Genomic DNA, 26,701 nt, shown 5'->3' with positions numbered 1-26,701 from the left:
AGCCCGGGAAGCCCGGACCCAGACGCCAGCGTCACCTCGCGCCGCCTCCGCCCTTCCTGCTTTCCGTTTCCTTCCCGCGCCTGCGCAGCTCCGATTGTTTTGGCTTTCCGGTGGGGCAGAGGAAAAGGGCGCGGTGAGCCAGATGAAGGCGGGGTCCAGCCGCGGGCACCCGGGAGCCCGCAGAGCCGCTGCTGGAGCTGGCGCGGGCACTGGCGCGGGCGGCAGGCCGTGACGGCCCAGCCCAGGAGGCGCGAGGAAGCGGAAGCGGGGGCGGAAGCGAGCGGCCCGGATCCCCGCAGCGCCACGCCCCCGCCGTGCGTGCGGCCGCGTGAGTGCAGCCCGGCGGAGAGGCGCGGTGAGCTGGGCGACCCGGGACGAGGTGAGCCGGGTCGGGCGCGAGGCGGGCAGGCGGCCTTTGTGGGCCGGGGCGGCGGCGGCGGCTTTCAAACTGGGGCGCTTCCGCCGAGCGCGCGGTGTTTCCGGCGCGGCCTTGCGCGAGCCGCGGGGCTCGGGGCGGCGTCCTTTCCGAGGCAGAGCTGTTTTGCCCGGCTCGTGTCGCGGCCGCCGAAGAAGGGCGACCGCGTCCTTGCCCTTTTTTTTTTAAAAAATTATTATTATAATTCTTTTTCTTGGCACATCGGCAGTAACCAAGAGTTAGCCAGGTTAGCCGGGGTCCTGTTGTCCTCGGCCTGCTTGTGCTCTGCTGTGGGAAGGGGAAGCTGCACTTTGAAAACTGCTTTAGACGGAAATCATGGGTTGGAACTGGACGCTAAGTCGGCCGACTGGGCGCTGCTGTCGTGTGCAGTTGTTTTGAGTTAACGTGTGCTCTCCCCCACTTCCCGCCCCGCCAAGCTCCTGGCCTAGTAGCTTTAAGATTCCTTTTTTTTTATAGCTACCTAAAGGAAAAGGGATGCGTATTCTTCGGGCTGTAGATCTCTAGAATTTCTTTGGTGACCTCTCTTTAAGTTGAGCAAGAAGTTAAGATAGTAAACTTGAAAGACTTTGCTTTGTGAACAGCTATATCAGCTTTGTGAAAACGAGGGGGGGAAAAAGACAGTGCTGGTCACGTTTTGTTTATACATGAATCTGTAAGTCTGGCTCACTGAGCAGACACCGAGGAACGGCCTATCAGCGGTGTGCTCTGACTGAAATTATATTTTCTTCCTGTGAGTTAATACAGTTTATTTTATTTAGTTTCTTCATTTCTTTGGAGTTGTGAATTCTTCCCCAGATTTGAGTAATATAGACCAGATCTTTTGCAGGTGAGAATGACTTCGTCTAGTCAGACTGTGGGTAAAGCTCTTATTTGTAATCTAAGGTCCATTTGAAAAGCCAAGTCAGTTGTTTTTCCCAGCCTCTGTGATGTGAAACGTTGCTGTTCGTTTCGTCTATCTGATAAGGTTATGCCTTTCTGCTTTGCTCTTTTGTTGGTTTAACGCTTTTCTAGGTTCCTTTAGATCAGGGCCAGAAATCTTAAAAGAGGGTATATAATTCTTGGCAACTACGGCTTTTCCGTTGAGCATTCTTTGTATGTAATCCTTGTGTTTCCACATTTATTTCCTCTCTTCAGATAAATACTGTAATTAGCCTCCATTTTATTTCCATAAGTGCAGGGCTGTAAAATATGCTAACTTTACAAATACTGTAAGGAGGTGACAGAAATAATAGGAGTCGTAGTAGTTATTAGTGAGGCCACAGTAGAGTTTTCATTATTAGCTAGCAGAAATAGCATTTCTTAAGTTTCTATGCCTTGAGTATTGAACGTGGTTTAGATGTTTGTTAAATTCCTAGAAACCTGATTTGTCTCTTGAGGTAGACTGTGTTAATAGTGTAACGCAGGCTTGCCTTAAAGTCCTGCTTCAGCCTGGGGTTTGCAGACTAGTTCTATCATGCCGTACCCTATTGAATGCAGTCTTGAAAGCCAAAAGATACCTGGTTTTCCATAGATTTGCATGCTATTTAGAAAATATTTGACAACCACCCACCCACCCCTTCCCTGCAACATTCCTAAGACAGTTGGGGCTGAGAAAATGGTGGGTTTTGCTGTCCTGAAATGTGTCTTGTTATACACAGGTCTTGCCCTGTATTGCAGAGTTTGAATAAAACAGATACTTATGTAACTTGGGGCGTTGATTGGCAGGCTGGTTCAAGCCCTTAGGTGTATGAAGGGTATTCTTGATGCTTTGGCAGGATTCGAGTTCTTAGATCATTTTATGAGAAGGAGAGATTGCCATGGGAGATTGGCGAAAATGTATTGGGACTATCTTTATTTACGCCACTCATAAAAATGACAGTAGTGACTTGTGCCTTTCATTGCAAGCAGGGACTTCCAAGAACTTTACCTCTGTGGTTTACTTATTTTTGTAGCACTGGGGATGCTAAGCAAGCCCCCTACTTTTATTACTGAACTATAGTCCCAGCCAGCCCTTGGTTTGTTTTGTAAGTGACAAGATCTTGCTGGGTAGGCTAAGGTTGGCCTGGGCTACCAGGATTCATCTCCTCCTCTGCCTGCTGGGGAGAGGGGGCACACTTGGCATCAAGTTTTTATTTAGTTTTGTGTGTCTGTAAGGAAACACATTTTAGTAGTCACAATCAGTGTTAAGGGGCTCTACCCCTTAGACTCCTATAAAAGAATGTAGAGCATCCAAGATGATACTTACATAACTTGGGGGTATCAAGAATGACAAATTAAACAGTATTAGCTGTATGAAAACACTTCTTAGTTCTCTTGTCAGTAATTGTTTTCTGTTGTGGTTGGAGGAACTGACCCAAGAAAACAGTGTTAGTGGAAAACTTTGGGTCAGTTTTGTGTCAGCCAGGCCCGTCCCACTTTTTGAGTCTGAGTAAGACGGAGAGGTAAAGGAGTGATAATCTAAAATGGCATCCTGAGCTCAATTATTCTGTCATAGGCTCTTGGTAGCTTCCTGATCATACTATAGTGTTTGGAGCGTGTCCTTATGCACATAAGTATGTATCATTAACCTGATTGAGAATACAGCTTGGGAATAAAAGAAACATTTGGAGATAGACCTGAACTCCAAGTTTTATTAGAGTAGGAGAAATTACTGAAATTTATCAGATTTGATAAATTTAAAGAACAAGCAAAGCCTTTCTCAAAACCCTTTCACTTTTTCTTGTCATAACTCTCAAAACTCACTTGTGTAGCATTTGTTGATTAAAGATCATGTAGTGAGCTGGTGTAATGGTGCATGTCCTTAATCTCAGCACTTGGGAGGCAGTGGCAGGCAGATCTCTTGGTTGGAGGCCAGCATGGTCTTCTTCATAGTGAGTTCTAAGACAGAACCCCATTTAGTCTTACAAAGGGAGTGACCACTCAAGAGGCACTTGTTTAGTGACTGTGTTATTATGTCTCTGACTTTACTTTTTCTGCACTGACATCAGCCATCCAAGGTTAATCTTGTTGGGCTGATAAATTCATACTTTGTACCATCAGAAAACTCATACATTTAAAAACTAATTTCACTAAAGTTTCATTTAGAGCTGAACGTGGTGGCTCATGTGTGGGTTATTGGCTTTAGAGAAGGTCAGAGTTCAAGACAAACCTGGATTACATAGAGGGCTCCAGAACAGCCCCACAGGGCGAGACCCTGTCTGAAAAAGATAGAAATAGGGAGCTACATTGGAATACTGTGACCTTGTAACTAGGATCTCTAGGCCTGTTAAAAGTATGGAGATTTGGCCTTTGGGAAAGGATACAAAGTTTCACCAGTGATTGGACTAATAAAAATTGTTGTACAATGTGTGCAGTGCTTTGTTTAAGGCTTTGTTCAAGGATGACCCTGAAAAAGCTTTGGAAGAGTTCTGTTTTTATATACAAGCAAACTAAGGTGCAAAGCTAGTGAGCTGCAGAGGTGGGCTTTTCCCCAAAGTAATTTAGGCTTATGTGCTTTTGCACACACATGCATACACACACACACACACACACACACACACACACACACACACACACACACATGCATACACACCGTAATACTTGTTATCCAGAATGTCTTGGATCCTTTTCAATAAGTCTTCAGCCTTCTGTAGTGACACTTGCAGTACTGGAAGATGGCAGCAAGAGATGGTACTTCCTATGAGTGACCTCTAACCTGATTCCTAAAGGAATACCTTCATTGTAGTGTCAATTTTTTGAGAAAATTTGGGATGGCATCTTAGAATGTATGTGGCTCAGGCTAAGAACTTGCTGTCCTCCTGCATTATTGTCCTGAGTAGCTTGTGCCCCCCCCCCCGAGCTCTGTGTGTGTGTGTGTGTGTGTGTGTGTGTGTGTACACATGTGTTTTCCAGTTTGTGTTTCCAGTGCTAGGATTGAAGCCAGGACTTTACACAGCTTCTTGCAGGCTAGGCCAGTGCCCTATCTATCTCACTTGCAGCCTTTGTTTTACTTTTGACCGGCAAATAATTGTATTATTTTATGGGATACAATATAATTTTTAGAGATTTATTTTTTAATTATGTATCTCCAAATATGGGTATGCCCAAGTATGTAGGTGCTTTAGGAGGTCAGAAATGTCAGATAACAGGCTACTGTGAGATTGATGTGGATGTTGGAAATGCATGGAGATCCTTGTAAAAGCAACATATACCCTTAACTTCAGCCATCTCTTTGACCTTAATTTCATGTTTTGATGTGTACATTGTGGAATGATGAAGTTTTGTAATATGCTCATCATCTCACCTACCTTGGGAGAGAGGACGAGAGAGAAAGAGAGACAGAGACAGAGAGACAGAAACATTTAAAATCTACCCTTAGCAGTTTTTAGTTTTTGCTGTTTTGAGACAGTGTCTCACTGTATAGCCCAATATCTTGGTTCCTCTTGCTATGATAAAATGCCTTGGCCAAAGCAACATGAGGGAGAAAGGCTTTATTTTGGCTTGAAGTTCTAGGTTCTAAGGCTAAGAAGCCACAGCAGCAGGATTTTAAATGAGCTAGTTACATTACATCCACATTCAAGACAGGCAGAAAATCGCTGTTCCTTCCTCTGTTGTGGCCACTTAGGACCGCCTGCCTGCCCGCCCAGAAACTGATCTCACTTACAATTAAGATGGAGATGGGTTTGGTTTGGTTTTGTTTTTCAGTTTTTAGAGACAGGGTTTCTCTGTGTAGCCCTAGCTGTCCTGGAACTCATTCTGTAGACCAGACTGGCCTCAAACTCAGAAATCCACCTGCCTCTGCCTCCCAAATGCTGGGATTTAAGGAGTGTGCCACCACTGCCTTGCTAAGATGGGTCTTAATGGGTCACATGAAATAATGTAATCAAGATAGTTCTCACTCAGCAGACATGTCCAGAAGTCCACCTCCCATATGATTACCAGTTTTATACAATAACATTACTGTGAAATGCAGTGTAATAGATTCTAACAAACTTAACTTTTCCTATCTAAAATTTTGTAATGTAGCAACTACAAGACTTGTTCACATTCTCTTTGACCATCATTTACCCTTTAACCTCAAGCTGGCATGGAAGTCTCTGTGTAGCACAAGTGGCCTCAAATTTGGGATAGTCCTCTTCTTGCCTCAGCCTCCCATGTTCAGGGATGTCTGGTAGTTGTCACCGTGCCTATCCTTCCTGCCTTTGACACTTCATTTTTCATCCATAAGTCAGTTGATTGTTGATAGGTCTAGTTTTCACGTTCAGTTGTGTTTATTCTGAACTTTATCCTCTCTCTTGTCTGGTTAACATCTGAAAGTTTGTTTTACTCTTGTTTATATTTCTATAGTTATAGATTTTCTCACAAACCTATAGGAATGAAAACTAAATTTTACAGTAGAATTAGGTAGCACTCCCACTGCTATCATATTTCATACCTTCCTTTAGTTTATATTGATTATTTAATATCAGCATTTTGAACCTATAGAACAGATTTATTGTTATTACTATTTTATGAGTGTTTCAGTAATAATTCATTTATGTGAATTGGCAGGTATCTTTCAGGGATAGTTTGAATTTTGCCATCTGAAGGCTTACACGATTGAAGAATGGCTACTTACACATTCAGTCACTGAACTGTCTGCCAACACCTTTACACTCTTAGAGCAAAGTGAAATAGACAATTCTGACAACAGACATAAACCCTCCAATCTAACCAGCAGCTATGTATTGCACGTACAGTGAGTGATTTGCCCGGGGTTCATCTAATGAGTCCCTGTAGTTGGTAAATGTTTTTGTTTTGTTGTTCTTGTTTGTTATCCTCCTGCCTCAGCCTTAAAAGCTGGGATTATGGGAATGTGTATTAATATTGTAGAAACTTGTCTTTTACACATCTTGTGTTTTTCAAGTGTTTGTATAGTTGGTGTAGTTAATAAAACAGAAAGCAATTTTGAGTAGTTTTGCATCAGATTATTATAAGCAGTGGCTGTGTTCTTTCCTTTTTTGTTTTGATTTTAGACAGGGTCTCACTATGTAGCCCTAGCTGGCCTGGAATCCATTATGTAGACCAGGTTGGTCTCAGACTCATAGAGATCCTCCTGCCTTTGATCTGGTGTGCTGAGATTTAAAATGTGCACTGCCACAGCTGATCTTTGTGTTTCTGATTTTGAGATAAAATCTATCTGTGTATTCCAGGCTGGCCTTAAACTTAGGATCTTCTAGCTTCAGCCTCCCAAATGCTGCCTTTCATGTGCGCATCACCATAGTCAGGTAGCAGTAGGTCTCTTTGTTTTCTGAGTTTTTTGTTTGTTTTCTTCCTTGGACATGGGGTTTTGTTTTGTTTTGTTTGAGACAGGGTTTCTCTGTGTAGCCCTGGCTGTCCTGGAACTCACTTTGTAGACCAGGCTGGCCTCGAACTCAGAAATCCGCCTGCCTCTGCCTTCCAAGTGCTGGGATTAAAGGCATTCGCCACCACTGCCTGGCCTCTCACTAGTTTTTAAGGGATGTTTAAAAAGTCATTTGTACTTTTGACTGTGATTTGTAGTTAACAGTAAATGTGCATAGTGTTTGAGAAAACTAGTGGTTGGTAACTCTCAGTACCTCAAGTGTTAATACTCATAATAAATAATAAACAATAGTTGAATTCATTTTGAGTAATATTGTCTTTTAAAACCTAAACAGGGGCTGGTGAGATGGCTCAGTGGGTAAGAGCACCCGACTGCTCTTCCGAAGGTCCAGAGTTCTAATCCCAGCAACCACATGGTGGCTCACAACCATCCGTAACGAGATCTGGCGCCCTCTTCTGGAGTGTCTGAAGACAGCTACAGTGTACTTACATGTAATAAATAAATAAATCTTAAAAAAAAAAAAAAACCTAAACAGTTTCTTCAATACTATGCAATAAAGGATGTCAGCTTTTGTTGATATTTGATATATTGTTATTGCCATGCCGGGAATTGAGCCTAGGGACTTGATATGCCAAGTATGTGCTCAATGATAGTCCTATATCACTAGCCCTTTAATTTTTGATATAATATAGGATAATATGCAAAAGAGGTGTTGAAAAGAAAACAAGTATAATGTGTTGTTACGTTGTAATGAGAGTAGTGTCTGAGACTTGATGCTGTGATTGAAGAGAACAGCTTAAAGGAGGTTTGGCCCATCGTGACTGGACGATGTGCAGAGAAGCTCACCTCATGGCAGATGAGAAGCACAGCAGTAACAGGAAGGGCTAGGGCAAGTTAAATACCCCTAGGAACACCCCTTCCCTGAGACCTAGTCCTTCAATCAGGTTCCAGTTCTTACAGTTTAACTGTCTCCCAGTAGTCTTCATAGCTTGAGTCTACCCGTGGATTAAACCATCCTCAAGTGAGAGATGGCATTGCCTCAGGAACGACCTTCACAGTTAGGCACTAAATTTAAGTGGTTCTCACTCCAGTCAAGGCAAAAGTCAGAATGGGTTCAGAGTATTAACGATGTCTTTCGTATTTTTCTTAAAGAGCAAGGAATTTTGTTACAGGAAAATTTGGTGGTGTTGGGCATCTCAGTTTGTTCATCGTCCTGAACTTTGTGTATGCACAGCTCAGGTGTGGAAGTCACAGGACAACTATCCCATGTTATTGCCATTGGTGACGATGATGTGTTCAGTTATGGAATACTGCCCTGGATTTCTTAGAGTTTTAATATATGATAATATGCATCACAGTACCTCTGTGAGATGTGTTACTTCAGCTTCTAGAACATTTCTCATGCTAAGGATTTTGAATAAAGGGCTGTGGGTGTAAAGAATGCAAATGTTTCTAACCCTTCACTACCATGGTAGCAGCTGGTGATCTTCGGTAGGAACCTGGGGGAGTGTAGAGTAAAGCTTAGATTTATGATGTACCTTTCAGATCTAGGAGGACAGCAGAACCTTTTGGGACCCGGTCTTGCTTTGTCTTTACTTGTTTGTAGTTACGTCCAGTCTGTTTGGGATTAGCAGCTCTGGCAGCTAGGTGGTCCCAGCCAGAGGATGCATTGTGATTTCTTTTGGTACCCTGAATGATTGATACTTGGTGAGGAAACAGCAGTAGTTCTAAGTAAAGTAAAAATTACTTCCCTTTCTGATTTTGGAGCTCGGGATTAATTATCTAATTTAAAATAGCAGTAGTTTGGGGGGTTAATTTATGGGTAGCCACCTATTTGGATTTCCTTCTTCATTTTCTGACTTATAGTTCCTTTGACATCACATGTTACAAATCCTGAGTTCCAAATAATTTTTTTTGTTTTTTTTGTTTTTGTTTTTTTTTGGGTTTTTCGAGACAGGGTTTCTCTGTATAGCCCTGGCTGTCCTGGAACTCACTTTGTAGACCAGGCTGGCCTCGAACTCAGAAATCCGCCTGCCTCTGCCTCCCAAGTGCTGGGATTAAAGGTGTGCGCCACCACACCCGGCCCAAATAATTTTTAAATTAAACTTTAATTCATTTGAATTTTTGATTGTTTTTAAATTTTAACTATTTCTTGTTTTACATGGACTGGGTATTTTTCTTCCATGTATGTTGAACCATGTGTATGCAGTGCTGAAAAGGCCAGACAAGGGCTCCAATTCCCAGGAACTGGAGTTACAGAAAGTTATAAGCTGCCATGTGAGTGCTAAGAGCTCTTAACCACAGAGCCACCACCCTAGCTCCAGTTTTTTGGTTCTTTTACTAAGTGAATGTTATGTAGTAGAATATAGCTGTGAGTTTTCCCCATTGAGTGGTGTTATATTTCTTGTTGTAACAAAATAAATGGTTAGCCAAGTGTGGTGCATACCTTTAATTGCAGCACTTGGAGGCGGGGGCAGAGGCAGAGGCAGAGGCAGGCGGATCTCTGTGAGCTCTAGGCCAGCCTGGTCCACTGAGAAACCTTGCCTTGAAAAACCACAATAAATATATATATATATAAATAGATAAATAAATAAATAAATAAATATTTTTTAAAGGCATGATAAGCGGCTTAAGGAATAGTTTGTTTTGGCTTCCAGTTTGAGAATATATAGTCCATGGGGGCAAGGGTTGAGGCAGCTGTCAACATCAACCCAATCAGGAAGCAGCAAATACTGAATGCTGCTTCCCACTTACCTTTCTCCTTCCCATTCAGCCTGGGATCTACATTTATCATAGGTCTTTTCACATTAATCTAACCTAGAAACTCCTTCACATGCACTCAGAGACTTGTCTTAACGGTGATTCTAAATCTTGTGAGGTGACAGCAAAGATTAACTGGCTAGCTGTTCCAATTTTATTTGTTGAAATAAGCTAGTCTTCTTGATTTCAAGTCCCATTTGATTATGTCTAATTTATTATGGGTACTTGGGTTTATTGGTGATTTATAATTATTTTAATGAGAGAGACACGAAGGAAACTTGTTCTTCAAATATTCTGACAACTTGAGTTCATACATTAATTTGGGTAATATAATTTGTATGGTAAGCGTGTTTCTATGTAACATGTTATTCTCACTCATAAACATTTCTATGAGAGAACACACTACAGAGAGATAAATTATACAGACTTCTTTTGTGTATAATTTAGAGAAGAGATGCGACTCAGTGGGAGAGTGCTTGCCTGGTATGTTGGAAGGTTCTGAACTCTATATCTCCATCTCCTCAACAAAATACATGTTTGATGCCTACATATACAGGCGTCTGTCTATACAATAGAATTTCTTCAAATTTAGAACTAGCACCCTTTGAATCCAGTTGCTGTGCCGTCTTTGAGATCATGAGAGTGTGTTCAAAGAGTGATACCCATTCCAAAGAGGGCTTTTGTTTGAATTCTGGATTTCTCTTAAGTTTCAGTCAGGTATTGGCTGTTAAATAACTAAAAGATCTTGCTTTTGCAATTTAAATTCTTTAAAGAACCTTAAAATTGCCTGCTTTTTCATTTGCTTATTTTCTAGGATGCTTTATATCTCGTATGGAAGGCAAAAAGTTTAAAGCACAACTGTTAATTTTCTGCAGCCTAGTTACTTTAAGTGTTTTAGACTTGAACAATTCTGTTTAATTTTTGTACTTAGATCTAAAGTTGATTGGAAGTTCACATAGATATAATGAATATCAAAGGCTGTTGATTTAAATATTGTGTTCTAAAAGCTTGATCTACATATTCTAACTGAACTTTTTTCTGTTTAGTTCTGCAGAAGACCTACTGAACATAAGATGTTGCAACAAAATCTACCTCCTGTATTTTCCCTATTCATGAGCTTCACAGGTGCAAATTTGAGCAGGATGTTTGGAGAATATGTTGAAAAACTGTAGCTCAGGATGACCTAGCAGAGATTGTGAGCCTGTAACAAGATATTCAGAGCGGCTGTGTCGGTTCTCTTCTGAATGCTGCAGATAACAGCAAGTGAACTCCCTCCTTTGCTTTTGAAGTATTCATTTGACCTTCCATCAAGACGGACTTTTCTAATCTGTTCTTGGAGATATTAATGGAATACAGTCATGTCCACTCAAGAGGAAAGGCAGATCAATACCGAATATGCTGTGTCCTTGTTGGAACAGTTGAAACTGTTTTATGAACAACAGTTATTTACTGACATAGTGTTAATTGTTGAGGGCACTGAATTCCCTTGTCATAAGATGGTTCTTGCAACATGTAGCTCCTATTTCAGGTAAGTAGTTTATCTTGTTTAGTTTGTAATAAAAGTGTTATTTAAATTTCTTTATTACTTTGGGTGTGTGTGTGTGTACACTCAGCTTTGCCAGAACAAGCGGTGGAACCAACTCACTGAGCATCTCACTGGAGATGCTGCAGTGAGGCTTCATCAATACAGTCTGTCAATGTTAAAGCTTTTGGGTTTTAGGTTTGTTTTTTTAAGACAGAATCTTACTGTATTGCCCTAGCCGTCCTTGTACTCATTATGGGGACCAGGCTGGCCTCGACCTCACAGAGATATGCCTGCCTCTGCATCCCACGTGCTGGGATTAAAGTTTTTAAAACTCCCATCTCTGTATTTTACTTACGTTTTTTATCTCAGAAGATGCAGTGTTTGTTAGAGCTTTGCCTAATGTGATTAAGGGACAGATGACATTTTCACAAAAGTATTAATTGCACAAAAATTATTGAAATTGACTTGAGTTTTACTGTGGGGTGGCAGCCAAAATTCAAAATACTGTTTTTCTTGGGAAGAAAAATAAGGATAACTAATTTACTCTTCTAGAAACTCACAGTCATTATAAACTAAAGAGTTACACAGCAGACTGAAATAATTTTTAGGAGATAATTGTTGCTGTTTAGATACTAGCTTTAACAAAAACAAAACTAGGTGCCAACTTAATAGTAACTTGGTTACTGTTGTGCTTGTGGTAGCCCTCAGCTTAGCCTTACCAGGCTCCATGCAGTGTCAGTGACAGTATTGGTACTCTCTCTGTCTCAGAACTTCCACGTTTAGTTATGCTCATTAGAAATAATTAGAAAGGTTTATTTTAGTTCACAGTTCCAAGTTACAGTCCATCTCAGACAAATAATAAAACTTTAAACTTTCAAGATGATTTTCATCTTTAAGGTTCTTGAGATTAGAAGCTAAGGTAGAGAAATTGCTTTCGTTCTCTGTCTTTAAAGTGAGTTTTATTCATTATTTGAAAGAGGTAGGATGAATAAGAAAAAATAAATGTATACTAAGTGTATTCCTGTTACAAAAATGTGCTTCTGTGCCTGTTCATAACAACTGTAAGCAAGACAGACTAAAGGACTTGGAAAGTTGATTCACAGCCGGGCGGTGGTGGCGCATGCCTTTAATCCCAGCACCCGGGAGGCAGAGGCAGGTGGGTTTCTGAGTTCGAGGCCAGCCTAGTCTACAAAGTGAGTTCCAGGACAGCCAGGGCTACACAGAGAAACCCTGTCTCAAAAAAACCAAAGGAAAAAAAAAAGTTGATTTACAAAAAAGTGTGGAGATGGTACAGTCCTCGGCGCATCAGCAAGCCAGAGTCCATCGTTCCAGTTTCCTATGCAGTGCCTGTCACTTTGGTTTCAGTTTATGTTATGGGCTTCCATGCAGTTTCAGACATGGATTTTCTTATCTGTTACAAAGCCTGTTTGCAATAATCAACTGTGTTTTACAATGGTGGTTACTGGGTTCCAACACCAGTTCTGCTTTGGTAGCTCTCCAGTGCAGACTTAGATGCTATATATTAAAGAGCTTTGCAGGTGACTGTGATGTCATTTTTGCTTTTTAGACCCGTTGTCTTAGCCAGTGGTAGAAATCCAGGGTTATAGGTTCAGTGAGTGGATACCTGAGTTCATAAGCTCTCTCTTCTTAATGACTTAGTTGTAAATCATAAGCCATTATTGAAAAGAGCTTTACACTTTTGCTAGAGATTAACATCTGTGTAGTCATGGAGTTGTTTTGGGTTTTTTTTTGCCCAGGTTAGTCTTTATTTTGTGAACTTGTACAATTCTCCTGCTCCAGCATTGTTAATAGAATAGTTATCTCAGCAATCATCTTATATAATTTTAAACTATGCAAGAGAAATTCTATTAATATTTTCTGTTTTGCCACTTCATTTTTTCTTAAGTTTGTGGTTGTAAAAATAATATAGTTTATGTTATATAAATTTTTAATCACATTGTTTGTGTGTGTAACAGTTCATGTGTGGAAGCCAGAGTACCACCTGGGGGAGTTGGTTCTGTCCTTTGACTCTGTGAGTCCCAGGGGTCAAACTGAGGGCATTCGGCTTGGCAAGCAAGGGTCTTTACCTGCCAAGTCATCTTGCTGGTTCTTCCAGTGCTATCAAGTTACTTACCTTTTTGAAGTCAGTGCAAATTTTATCTTTTACTAGTACTGTTTAATATTGCAATTTAAAGGGAACAGTATTTTCAGGGCTGCCATTATTTATTAGTAGCCAGTTCCATTTGTTTGTTGTCTACCAGAGGTTCACCTGCATGTAAAGCCTACACCACATGTGTTCTTGGTAGCCAGTTCCATTTATTTATTTATTTATTTATTTATTTATTTATTTGTCTGCCTGAGGTTTGCCTGCATGTTAAGTCTGCACCACATGTGTTCTTGGTGCCCACAGAGGCCAGCAGAGGGTTTTAGATCCCTTGGACTGGAGCTGTAGATGGTTATGAGCCTTCACAGGGGAATTGAACCCAGGTCCTGTTGTGATTTTTGTGTGTGTGTATATGTTTGGCTGCATGCAGTGCCCATGGAAGCCAGAAGAGGGTGTTGGATCTCCCAGACTTGAGTTACACATGGTTGTGAGCCACCATATGGGTGCTGGGAACAGAACCAAGTCCTGGAAGAGAGCAGCCAGACCCACTCAGCCATCTCCCCACCCTGGAGTTTCCTTTAGCTTCCATGGTTTTATGGGAAAACATGATTTTCCTAAAGCAACTACTTATATGTATTGAGAACATAGTTCAGTACATGTGTATAATTAAAGCTTCATATCATTAAGATCTTGTGATTGGACTAGTTTTATAGCCACAGAAGAAAACGTACTAATTATTTTTTCTTACGTGTCTCTTGTTTGTACTAAGGTTATAGTATATGGCTATACTATAGTCATATAGTATAGTACATATAGTACAGATAGTCTTAAGTATTTTTAGCTGGGTTCTGCCTTCAGAATTCAGGGTTGTTTCATACACAGCTAATTCTGCTTTTTATTTTTAATTTTGTTTTTATGTGTGTTTATGGTATGTTGCAGAGTGCACATGCCACTTTATGTGTATAGATCAGGGACAAACCTCAAGTGTCAGACGTGGCCTCCCATTTTGTTTGAGATTGTCACATACACCAGACTTGTTGGGCATTCTCTATTTTGTTGTAGGAAACTGGGATTACAGTTGCTTCTGGGCCTGACCAAAGTAAATTCTGAGAATTTGAACTGAAATCCTCAGTATTTGTGCAACAAGCATTTTACCCACTGAGCCAGTTCTCTCCCCAATACCAAAATTCTGTCTTTAAATTAGTTGTGTGGTTTTTTTATTTATTTTGTTAAAATTTACTGATTATTTTATACTCAATGACGTGAGTCACTACTTGAGAATAAATACCCCAGCAGTTTTATGATACTTGTTACATCATTATGTGATTCCTTGTTTGTATGTTTTGTTTTTAAAAAGATTAATTTATTTTATGTATGAGTACACTATAGCTATCTTCAGACCCACCAGAAGAGGGCATTGGATCCCGTTTCAGATGGTTGTGAGCCACCATGTGGTTGGTAGGAATTGAACTCAGGACCTCTGGAAAAACAGATAGTGGTCTTTTCCAGAGGCCATCCTTTCAGCCCCTGTTTTTGTTTTTGTTTTTAAGCCAGTTTAGAACTTTGACAAAGGGTGAGCAGTGTGGCTCAGTGGGTAAGTAAGTGTATTTGCCACTGAGCCTAATGAGTAGGTTTTCCAGAACCCACATGGTGGAAGGAGAAAACTGGTTCCCACAAGTTGTCTTTTGACCTCCACATACTCACCATGGCACATATAGGCACACATGCAATCAGTCAATCAATTGGTCAATAAAGGTACATTTATAAAATGTCTGTGGTCACATTGGTTAGGCTTGTGCTATTTTTAGTGTTCAGGAAGCAGTCACTTGACTGAAGTAGTGTGTTCTCTTGACAGTATTAGATAACCATTCTCACTGCCATCCTTGCTTTATGCCCCTGTTCTAATGGGGTGAATGGAAAACCACTTATCTTGTCCTTCTTTTCAAGGGTTTTTGCAGACCTTTTTCAGTTTGAGGGTTTTGAGTGAGTATGATTCATATTCCTCCCTCCTCCCTCCTCCCTCTGGACAGATGAAACCAGTAGCAATAGATGTTCTGGCTGTCTTTTCTAAGAACACTCTCCTGACTCAGTCATAATCATTTGTGTTCATCCTAAATTTAGCCTCTGGGGGACTTAGGAGCCATGCTGATTGACATTGGTGCCTGTGTTCCCTCATTGGATTTTTAACGTCTGTCCTTATTGCTCATTTTGTGTTGTATTAGGAATCACCAGTAACTTAAGTTCCTTCTGCAGTGAGTTATTATGGCCTGTGTGATGAGGGTGGGGGTACTATTTCAGCTTCTAGTCCATCATGAAAAGAAGCCAAGGCGAAGGACCTGAGACAGAAGCTGAAACAGAGGTCAAATAAATGCAGGGCTTCGCTCCACAGCACAGCTGTTGTTTGGCTCTTAGGACTGATATAGGCCAGCTTTGAACCCACTGTGATCCTCTTGCTTTAACCCCTAAGGTGCTGAGTTTACAGGTGCAAGCTACTGTGCCTGGCAACAGGTGGATTCATGTTGTTGTTTTGTGTTTTATAGTTACTGGAGATTAAGCCCAGGGTATCATTTGGGCAAGGCAAGAATTTTCCCAGTGAGATATACTGGGAAAATTTTTGAAAGTTTAAAATTTTAAGCTGGCTTTGAACTTGTAGTTCTCTGGCTTTGGCCTCCGCCTTCCAGATAGCTGACTCCACAGTTTGATAGCAACACCTCAGTTGTGCTGAGTGGTGGTGTGTGCATCTCACTGGTTTTTTGTTTGTTTGTTTTGTTTTGTTTTTTGGTTTTGTTGTCTTTTTTTTTCCAGGAAATATTTCAAATGCCCCCCACCCCCAAAAAACACCAATAACAAAACCAAAAAACTAAGTTCTCCTACAGTGTTGTCTACAGTGTTGTGTTTTTTTAAACTGGAATTCTTAAGTACAGTTTCCTAGAATTTTCTGGGGTGGAGGTGGGGGGATCTTCTTTATATAACTGGCCACTTTGTAGCTGAGTCATGGCTCCTTCATTAATGCCTAACCTCCAGTTTTCCTCGATTATTGCATTCTCCACTGGTAATTATACTATTTCCTTTTGACTCAACCGGGCTTCACATAAGCCCAGCCTGACTTGCCTTTTTCCAATGATGAACTTTCCTTCTTGGCCTTACAACTTGTTAATGGTTAACATTTTTTCCAGGTATTTTATTGAAAGTAAATAGGCAGCTTTGACTCTTATCTGCTTTCTGAGGATCGTGTTCTGTATTCAGAAAGTAGCTAGGATTTATCAGCCTTGTGTACTCACTCTTGGCATAATGTGTCTCCAGCTAGATGCCTGCTTTGGTTTCATAGCCACTTTTCTAGCTTTCAACATTGGGCTCTTGAGCTCTGTTTGTGTATAGAATATCCATCTTAGAGAAGAGTTCATCATTGCAAGTATTGTCTTCTTTCCTGTGTACAAGATTACTCAGGCAGCAGGGGAGACTGGAATTGAGCCTAAGGCCCCATGTATGTTATACAAAGTGCTCTACCACTGAACTGCCTTTCCAGCCCTGCCCATTTAAAGGCCTATGACCTTCTACTCGTCTTTTCAGTTCTCTACTATACTTCATGAACTTTATTCAGCTATAACCCTACCAATTATATGCCTTCCTCATCTCTTTGCAGGATCCAAGTTAGTGACTATTTTGGTACTCACTCTTCACTCTTTTTTTTTTTTTTGAGACAGGGTTTCTCTGAGTAGCCCTGGCTGTCCTAGAACTCACTTTGTAAAGTGAGTTCCAGGCTGGCCTCGAACTCAGAAATCCGCCTGCCTCTGCCTCCCCGAGTGCTGGGATTAAAGGTGTGCACCGCTACCACCCAGCTGGTACTCACTCTTAATTCACTGCCTCCAGAGGCTTTTTTCTCTCGTGCATGCAAGTAATATTTATTCTTCCAGCTAAGTATTCTAGTAAGTGAGTTGGCAAGATGGCTCAGCACTTGCCATCAAGCCTGACAACTGGACTTAGACCCTCCACTTAGTCCCACACTGTGGGAAGGACAGAACTGACTCCCAGAAGCTGATCCTCCCTCCACACATGCATTGTGGCCTGCACCCGATCTCACACAGTGTAGACATGCACAGTAAATAAAAGTAATCTTTTTAGTCGTGGACTAAGAGCCATGTATATGGTGCGTGCCTTTAATTCATCAGGAAGCAGAGATAGGTAGATCTCTAAATTTTACAGCCTATTCTAAATAGCAAGTTCCAGGACAGTCAGAGGCACACAAGTGAGATGGCTAACTCAAAAGACTTGGAGTATGTATTCCCACAGTGTAAATAGTCTTTCTAGCATAGTTTCCTGCATACTTTTTGTAATGGAGCTGCATGGTTTTTAGGAAATTTAGTGATGGGTAAGCTTTTTAAAGGTGAAATTTATAAACCATAAAATTCACCCATTTTAAGTGAGCAGTCAGCTCTCGGCAGCTTTCTTACCACATATTCAACTGCAAAGAGAAAACGCTCTAAGAAAGAAAACCTTAGCCTAGCTACTTCTCCTGTAGTTACATTGTTTGAGGTATAAAGGGCTGGTAGTGTTGAAGTTGAGTGGGTATGCCTTCCCATGTATGCAGTGCCCTGGGTTTGATCCCCACCCCCACAGGTAGCAGGTATGATGTCCATGTCTATAATCTCAGCACTGGAGGGAGAGGCAGGACAATAAGAGTACAGGCAGCTTGGTGCACACATAAGGAGGTAAGTAAATAATTAAAGGTGTGTGCCAATTTTATACAAATATGCCTCTTTTTAAAAAGGACTTAGTGTCTTTGTTTTTGTGTGCTGGGTATGTGTCCAGGAGCTATCTTCCTTGGATTCTGAGGACTGAAAACATTTCTGTTACCTGTTGTCGTGTTTATAGTCATTTCTCATCCCTCCCACAGCTCTAGTTAACTGCTAGTCAGCTTTCTGTCTGTGAATATTTGGTAATTTTTTGACATTTCATGTAAATGAATTTAAATAATATGTGGTCTTTGTATCTGGTTTCTTCACTGAGCATGTTTTTGAGGTTCATTTATTTATCAATACTTGTTTTATTGCTGAATAGTATTCCATTATGTGACTTTGAAGAATAAAGTAATTTTGATGTCCTCCGTCGGAATGGCTTACAGGTTATTGTATGGCTTGTCTTCAGCCCTGGATTATATATGACTTTTCTCATTGCCTTTGAAAGTGTTCTCTATAAGTAAATTGAATTAATAGCTTATTAAGTTTGTGTCCTGTGACAACTAGTTTGTTTTCCTTTATTAAGCTTGTTCCTGTGTCTCCTGTAGGGCCATGTTCATGAGTGGACTAAGTGAAAGCAAGCAGACACATGTACACCTGAGGAATGTGGATGCTGCCGCCTTGCAGATGATAATAACTTACGCGTACACGGGAAACCTGGCAGTAAACGACAGCACTGTGGAGCAGCTCTATGAAACAGCTTGCTTCCTGCAGGTACAGCAGGCCTCTCCCTGATGTTGAGGTGTCGCTTATTTTTATTAGGAAACAGTATTTCATTAATGATATCTTTATCTGTACAGTTTTATTGCAGATTTTATATGGGTCAAATTTTGTATGTAAAATGTGAAATTTTAAAAAATAGGATTTTTTTCAGTTAGTAAGTAGTTTTATGACATGCATATAACTTAAAAGTGGTGTATGCCAAAATAATAGCCATATTGATGTAAAAACATTAAATTTGGGTTCCCTCCTTCATTTTCCAGGGGTAGCACTGTATTAAACACAAGGCCATAATCTGTGTGAGTTTGATTACAGAATTAAATTAAAATTAAAAATTAATAAGCTGGGTATGATGGTACACGCCTGACAGTACTGGGGAGGCTGAGGCAGGAGGATCACAGATTCTTCGGGGCACCCCAAACTGTCTTGAAAGAGACAGAAACAAATTATGTTACATACTTTTCATTTCAGAATTTAGATTTCAACTTAAGTATTGGTTTAAGAGTGTTTGTGGTTAAAGCCTAAATTCATTCGTGTTTAATAAACTTACCATAGACAGATTTAGATTCTTTTGGAAGATTTAGTATTTGTAATGGTTGTGGAATTATATTGAGCTATTAAGCAGTTAAGTAAAATTGGTGATTAATGCATTTTAGTATGATTATCTGTTCTAGTCTGTATTTCTCAGATTCCCCTTTCTGATTTTAATAGGAATGTGGGTATTTTCCCATCTTTTTCCTGTTTAGGAATAATACTTTGTACTTTGGAAACTTGTTTCAGCTGGGCATGGTAGCACCAGGCCGTAATCTCAGCAGTTGAAAGGTGGAAGTGAGCCGGGCGTGGTGGCGCACACCTTTAGTTCCAGCATTGAGGAAGCAGAGGCAGGCGAATTTCTGAGTTCAAGGACAGCCGGGGCTACACAGAGAAACCCTGTTTCGAAAAGAAAAAAAAGAGAGAGAGCGAAGTGGAAGTGAGTGAAGGATTGGAGTTTAAGGTCAGCCTCAGCTACTGTAACGAGACCCTGTGTACAAAAACAAACAGGAACCAGCTGTAGATAGGCAGTTAGAAAATTTAAACAGCTCCTTAAATCTGAGATTACCAGTGTGTGCCACTCATCCAACCTAAATAGAACAGGTAAATTAGGCCATTGTGCAAGAGTAAGAAATAGAAAATTGTATAGCCTAGAAGTCTAATTTTGTTATTGCAAGAACTTGTCTCTTACCCCAAACATATAAGATTTGACAGTACAGGGGCACCTGCTCTAGGAAACCTGTGGTATAGTAGATAAAAGTAAACTGGAGGCTGGGAGTATGGAGCACAGTGCAGGGTCCTGAGTTCAAAATCTCAGCATCTTTTTACCTTTTTTTTTTTTCCTATGTGTCATCCTTTTTTCCTTATTTTAGGTAGAAGATGTGTTACAGCGTTGCCGAGAATATTTAATTAAAAAAATTAATGCAGAGAACTGTGTGCGGCTGCTGAGTTTTGCTGACCTCTTCAGTTGTGAAGAATTAAAGCAGAGTGCTAAGAGGATGGTGGAGCACAAGTTCACGGCTGTGTACCGCCAGGAAGCCTTCATGCAACTGTCCCACGACCTCCTCATAGACATCCTCAGCAGCGACAACTTGAATGTAGAAAAGGAGGAAACTGTGCGAGAGGCTGCCATGCTCTGGCTAGAGTACAACACAGAGTCACGGTCCCAGTATTTGTCTTCAGTTCTTAGCCAGATCAGAATTGATGCTCTTTCAGAAGTCACACAAAGAGCTTGGTTTCAAGGTCTCCCACCCAACGATAAGTCTGTTGTGGTTCAGGGTCTTTATAAGTCTATGCCCAAGTTCTTCAAACCCAGGCTTGGGATGACTAAGGAGGAAATGATGATTTTCATTGAAGCATCCTCAGAAAACCCTTGTAGTCTTTACTCTTCTGTCTGTTATAGCCCCCAGGCAGAAAAAGTTTACAAGTTATGCAGCCCACCCGCTGATTTGCATAAGGTTGGGACAGTTGTAACTCCGGATAATGATATTTACATAGCAGGGGGCCAAGTGCCCTTGAAAAACTCAAAAACAAATCACAGTAAAACAAGTAAACTGCAGACTGCCTTCCGAACTGTGAATTGCTTTTACTGGTTTGATGCACAACAAAATACCTGGTTTCCAAAGACACCGATGCTTTTTGTCCGTGTGAAGCCATCTTTGGTTTGCTGTGAAGGCTATATCTATGCAATCGGAGGAGATAGTGTTGGTGGAGAACTTAACCGGAGGACTGTAGAGAGATATGACACTGAGAAGGATGAGTGGACAATGGTGAGCCCTTTGCCTTGTGCTTGGCAGTGGAGTGCAGCTGTTGTAGTTCACAACTGCATCTATGTGATGACATTAAACCTCATGTACTGTTACTTTCCAAGATCTGACTCATGGGTAGAAATGGCCATGAGGCAGACTAGCAGATCTTTTGCTTCAGCTGCAGCTTTTGGTGATAAAATTTTCTATATTGGAGGGTTGCATATTGCTACCAATTCTGGCATAAGACTCCCCTCTGGCACTGTAGATGGGTCTTCAGTAACTGTGGAAATTTATGATGTGAATAAAAATGAATGGAAGATGGCTGCCAACATCCCTGCTAAAAGGTATTCTGATCCCTGTGTTAGAGCTGTTGTGATCTCAAATTCTCTTTGTGTGTTTATGCGAGAAACCCACTTAAATGAACGAGCTAAGTATGTCACCTACCAGTATGATTTGGAACTTGACCGGTGGTCTCTGAGGCAGCATATATCTGAACGTGTACTGTGGGACCTAGGGAGAGATTTTCGATGCACTGTGGGGAAACTTTATCCATCCTGTCTTGAAGAATCTCCATGGAAGCCACCAACTTACCTTTTTTCACCAGATGGAACAGAGGAGTTTGAACTGGATGGGGAAATGGTTGCACTTCCGCCTGTATAGGGGACTTGAGGGAGTGCACGTGCTGAACTTGTGATATCCTTTGCTAAACCAGAGGATAAAAAAGGACAGAGTATGAGTACATAAAAATCTATCTTTGATACATTTTATTTTTATGCCCTACTTACTATTTGCATCAGCATAATATATATCAGTGTGTCCTACAGAAAGATATGCTTCTGTAATATGAAATAGGTTATTTGATAACTGAGAGACTTTAAGTGTATCACGTGAGCATAAGCGTCTGGATTATCTAACATTGTTAGCCCTGTGTATGTACACTCCAGAACTTCACTTTTTTTTAAATTTTGTTTTGTTTTGTTTTCCAAGACAGGGTTTCTCTGTGTAGCCCTGGCTGCCCTGGAACTGACTTTGCAGACCAGGCTGGCCTTGAACTCAGAAATCTGCCTGTCTCTGCCTCCCCAAGTGCTGGGATTAAAGGCGGGTGCCGCCACCACCCGGCTCAGAACTTCACTTTTAAAAGTAATCTGTTCCCAGTGTGGTATCTAAAAATTGTGCTGAGATTATCTTAGTATATGTATTGGATTCCTGTACTTCCAAAGTCCTGGAATATAGTTTTTTTAGTATAATTCCGCTGCACTTAACACTAACGTTCATGTTGGTTTAGAAATGTCTTTTAAATCCTATTGTTGAGCAAGATCTGCTATCCGTCTATGGTGTTACGCAGGGAAAGCTGCGACTGCAGGGTCAGTCTCACTATTCTACTAGGTGCATGGATTCCCTTCCCACTGACTTACACGTGTCTATCTAGAATACAGGTTGTCCAGTCAGCTGGCCACTTACCAGGTGTGGACTTATGTTGCTNGGCTTGCAAATGAATTGCTAGTCCCTCATTGTGCGGGTCTATGTNGAGCTTTAGTCAGTAAATGTCTCCACTTCCTATATTACATTAACNTTGGCTCATGCATATAACCACCTGCTGCTGATGTAGTTCTCCATCTTAAAAAGATTTAGAGTGGATTAACCAGGTCATTANATCTTAATTTAATAACAAGCATTACTGTAGAGTGATTGTGTGTAGGTATCTAATAGGTGTGGTTTTTTTTAACTTGATGTGTGTATGTTTGGGGGGCTAGGATTAGGAAGGTGAACTGTGCAGGAATTGTCTGCACTGTGCAGAAGAGCAGGTCCTAGTGCTGCTCTGGCATTAATCCCAGGAACCACTAGCAGTAGTGGGGCGCCACCAATGTAACATGAGCACAGGTGCCTCATGGCAAACATGGCTGGCATGTTCAACTGCATAATGCTCTGGCACTGTATTTTGAATGACATTAATTTATTAAATAAATTGTATATAATCAGTATCTGTTGGTTTTTTTTTTTTTTTTTTTTCTTTTGTGATGGGAGTGCTCTAGCTGTGCTTTTATTCGAGGTTTTGCCGGGACAGATTTAAGTACTTGTAGGTGGTTTCTCAAAAATCTCTTTGAGATACACACACACACACACACACACACACACACACACACAGAGACAGAGAGAGAGAGAGCGCCCCCTTCACTGCTATTTTACTTTCTTCAGTCCCATCCTCCAACATCAGTTTTGGTTTGAAAATACTAAATAGAGAATTTAAACAGTTTGTAGGCTTTAAATTGATGCAATTGTCCCTTTAAGCTGCATGTTTGTACTGAATAAGATAGAACTGTTAGTCATTTAGAAACCAGCTAGCTTCAGGCTTGCTATGGCATAAGCACATTTAAGTAACTTACACCATCATAACTGTTGATCTCCTACTTTGTAATTTATGAAATAATCTTTTATAGTAAAGGCATGAAGATGGTATATGTAGGATTTAATACTATGCCCAGTTTGAGGTATAGCAGTCTTAGGATATGTCTACAGATAAAGAGAACTATTAGAATTCTCTGTGGGTATTTTTTAAAAGCTGAGATAGTCAGGACAGGATTGCTTGGCCCATAGGAACACCCTTGAAAGACCACAGCATTGTGCTTGAGTACTGTTGGCTCAGGCCTTAAGAGTGTTGGAGATTGAACCCAGGGGGTCTGCATATACTAGAAAAGCATCCAGCCACTGAAAGACCACACCCCGTTCCCTGACCTATTTAAGGCCTATCTTAAGAGTTTCTGTTGCTGCAGTAAAACACCATGGCCACAAGCAACTTCAGTTTATACTTTACAGATCTATCATGTAGGTAAATCAGGGCAGGAACTGAAGCACAGGCTGTGGAGAAGTGCTGATGCTTACAGGCTTGCTCATGGCTTGCCCCGCCTACTGCTGCAACTCAAGACCACCTGCCCAAAGATGGCACAGCTCACACTGAGCTGGCCCTCCCACATCAATCAAGAATATGCCCTACAGGCCAATGGGGGCGGGTGACTGGGGAGGGAGCGTTTTCTCAGGTGTGTTTCCCTCTTCCCAGATGAACTAGGTTGTATCAATTTGACAAAAAAACTAACCAGTACACCATTGTCTCTTGGAGAATTTTTCTATCTGGATGTGGTGGTATAAATCTAATCCCAGCAGCAGCAGCAGCAGGTGAACCTCTTGAGTTCTAAGCCAGCCAGAGCTACATAAAGGGATCCTGTCTAAAAAACAACTTTAAAATCAAAGTTCTTGTTTGGTAAATCATTTGGGGGGGCTATAATCTTTTCTATGTAACCCATCCATTTAAAAGTATAAACAGTTGTGTGTTTCTTAAGAATAGTTAGAGTTGTACAACCTTTACCACAGACAGTTGGAAAATATTTTTTGTCCCAGTCCCTGTCCAAAGGGCCCCTCATTGATCTTTCATCACACTGAAACAGATTGTCTAAAAAGAAGTCGTGCTTTTTGCTCAGTATCATTGTTCCCTTGGAATAAAGCCAGGGTTTTTGTCCAGTGAACAAGGCTTGAAGCATTTCCTCTGCTTGCTTTGCTAGCCTGGTTTCATCTCTAAAGTATGTTGGCTCACAACATCAAATGTTTTCCTTATTGGCCTTATTTTTTTCATATAATTGTTCATTTGAGCTTTTTGTTTGTTTGTTTTTTGTTTTTGTTTTTTTGTCTTAAACTAGACTTATAAAATCACATAGCCAAAGTAGTTTGTGCTTCCATTCACTTTCCCCAAAATGCCCTGGTTTGGTTGGCAAATTGTGTGTGACTGATTAAATTCTGTTTACATTTGAGGTAACCTCCTCAAGGAAGCATTAAAAAAAAATTCTATCGTAGCCTACCCCTATCTATAAGCTACAGGACTAGGGGGTGGGGGGCATCTATTACCTTTATTTAAATTTAAAATGCACAAATTAACATTCATCAAGCAGTTATCATTATTTGTTTGAGTTGTCTTCAATTAAGATGGATTTGTGTCTAGTTCTTTTCTGTTTTGAAATTAGAAATTAGTATTGAGATGTGTCTGACAATATGAAAAGAGGGCTCAAATTACCCTTAGATGAGCTGACATTAAACAGAATGAAACATAGGAGCAAGAGAGGTGACTCAGCAGTTGGGAGCACTGACTGCTCTTCCAGAGGATGCAAGTTTGATTCCCAGCACCCACATGGTGACTCAAAACTCTGTAAATCCAGGTCCGGTGGATCCATGACACACAGACTGTACAAACTTACAGGGGCAGGAAAACACACACACAATGCGCGCGCGCACACACACACACACACACGAAATTACAAAAGAAAAAACATTAACCCCCCCCTAAGCTTCTCATATCTGTATTAACAGTAAAAGAAAAAACACATGAGAGAGGCTCTTGGTCCTGAGAAGGCTCAATGCCCCAGTGTAGGGGAATGCCAGGTCGGGGAAGGGGAGGGAGTGGGTTGGTGAGCAGGGGGAGGGGGGATGGGGTGAGGGTTTTTGGAGGGGAAACCAGGAAAGGGGATAACATTTGAAATGTAAGTAAAGAAAATATCTAATAAAAACACACATGATCATGCTAATTAGCACAGAAAAATAACTTGACAAATCCCAAGTCCATTTATGATAACACTCAGCTTACTATGGATGATAGCACATGCCTATAATCCCAAGGCTTGGGAATATCAGGCCAGCCTGGGCTACACAGTGAAGCTCTGTTTTAGGAACAACAAAATCTAAAACAAAAATTCAACAAAGTTACAAATAGGAAATCTATATAAAGTAGCAATGGTGGAAGATTGAAAAATTATACTGCCTAAAAAAAAAAGAATAGATAGATAATAAAGAAAAACTTTGGCCTAACTGGGGCAATAAGCATGCCCCAGCCTTGAGAATAAAAACAGCATTTCTCAACCTTTTGGGGATGGAACAACCCTTTCACAGAGGTCACTTAAGAACATCAGAAAACACAGATATTTGCATTACAATTCATAACAGTAAAATTACAGTTATGATAGCAACAAAAGTTATTTTATGGTTGGGGGTCACCAACATGAGGAACTGTATTAAAGGGTTACAGCATTTAGGAAGGTTGAGAAGCACTGGTTCAGAAAGAATCAGTTAAGACACAAACAACTGTGTCCAAATTTACTAATCACAGACATCTCTGCCTCCCCACAAAAGCTACATGCTCTTTATTTCCAGACACTGTATAATAGATTAGTATCTCAAGACACATCTAAGAAGATCACTTAGCTAAAAGACCTTCCCAGGGCCAGCAGGTGAAAGTGCTTGCTACTGCACTCTCCTGATGTGGAGATCAGAGTGGAATGAACCGCCACACTCTGCTCAAAGAGAGTGGAATGAGAGAACTGATTCTTGAAAAGCTGTCCTTTGACCTCCACATGTACCCACCAAAGGCACCACATGCACCCACACACAAATAATAAACAATTGTAAAGATGAGGCTGGAGAGATTGCTCAACAGTTAAGAACACTTGTTACTTTTGCAGAGGACCTGGCTTTGATTTCCAGTACCCAGGAGGTACTTTGTAACCATAGTGACTCCAGGTCCAGGGGACCAGATGTTCTCTGCTGGGCACCAGTCACAGGCCTGATACACTTACATATGTGCAAGAAAACACTCATGAGTAAAGTGACTTAATTTTTTTTTAAATACAAAGCCTGTCCTACATAGGAACACAAGGTAGTATAACACCCTACAAGGATCATAGCTCCAGATAAATTAGAGTGGGTGAAATGTTAGAAAAAGAAAACATGGTTTTTTTTAGTTTTTTTTTTTTTTTTTTTTTTTTTTTTTTTTTTTGTGACAGGGTTTTTTTTTGTAGCCCTGG

At 40.8% G+C, this 26,701-nt stretch overlaps 1 protein-coding gene across 3 annotated transcripts; it reads left to right on the top strand.

The window, feature by feature from the left end:
* Window positions 1-115: 115 nt before the first annotated feature.
* Kbtbd2 (kelch repeat and BTB domain containing 2) lies at window positions 116-21,624 on the top strand. 3 transcript variants are annotated; one of them, XM_021164879.2, is made up of 4 exons: window positions 116-379; window positions 10,544-11,025; window positions 18,411-18,576; window positions 19,986-21,624. In XM_021164879.2, the coding sequence occupies exons 2-4, from the start codon at window positions 10,856-10,858 to the stop codon at window positions 21,519-21,521; spliced, it is 1,872 nt and encodes a 623-aa protein (XP_021020538.1). In that variant the 5' UTR covers window positions 116-379; window positions 10,544-10,855; the 3' UTR covers window positions 21,522-21,624. The 3 variants fall into 3 exon arrangements, with proteins under 3 accessions (XP_021020538.1, XP_021020537.1, XP_021020539.1); XM_021164878.2 differs by lacking the exon at window positions 116-379 and adding an exon at window positions 7,189-7,228; XM_021164880.1 differs by lacking the exon at window positions 116-379 and adding an exon at window positions 7,190-7,218.
* Window positions 21,625-26,701: the final 5,077 nt, after the last annotated feature.

The sequence above is a fragment of the Mus caroli genome, chromosome 6 (genome assembly GCF_900094665.2).
Source record: "Mus caroli chromosome 6, CAROLI_EIJ_v1.1, whole genome shotgun sequence".
Taxonomy (NCBI): domain Eukaryota; kingdom Metazoa; phylum Chordata; class Mammalia; order Rodentia; family Muridae; genus Mus; species Mus caroli.
The sequence above is the reverse complement of the archived record's forward strand: the minus strand, read 5'-3'. Positions and strand labels throughout refer to the sequence as shown.

What these genes read in the sequence shown, in the direction of transcription:
- Kbtbd2 (XM_021164879.2), top strand. Translation starts at nt 10,856, where the DNA reads ATGTCCACTCAAGAGGAAAGGCAGATCAATACCGAATATGCTGTGTCC. An exon ending in ACATGTAGCTCCTATTTCAG is followed by an intron (nt 11,026 to 18,410) that starts GTAAGTAGTTTA and finishes TGTCTCCTGTAG; the next exon opens with GGCCATGTTCATGAGTGGAC. An exon ending in AAACAGCTTGCTTCCTGCAG is followed by an intron (nt 18,577 to 19,985) that starts GTACAGCAGGCC and finishes TCCTTATTTTAG; the next exon opens with GTAGAAGATGTGTTACAGCG.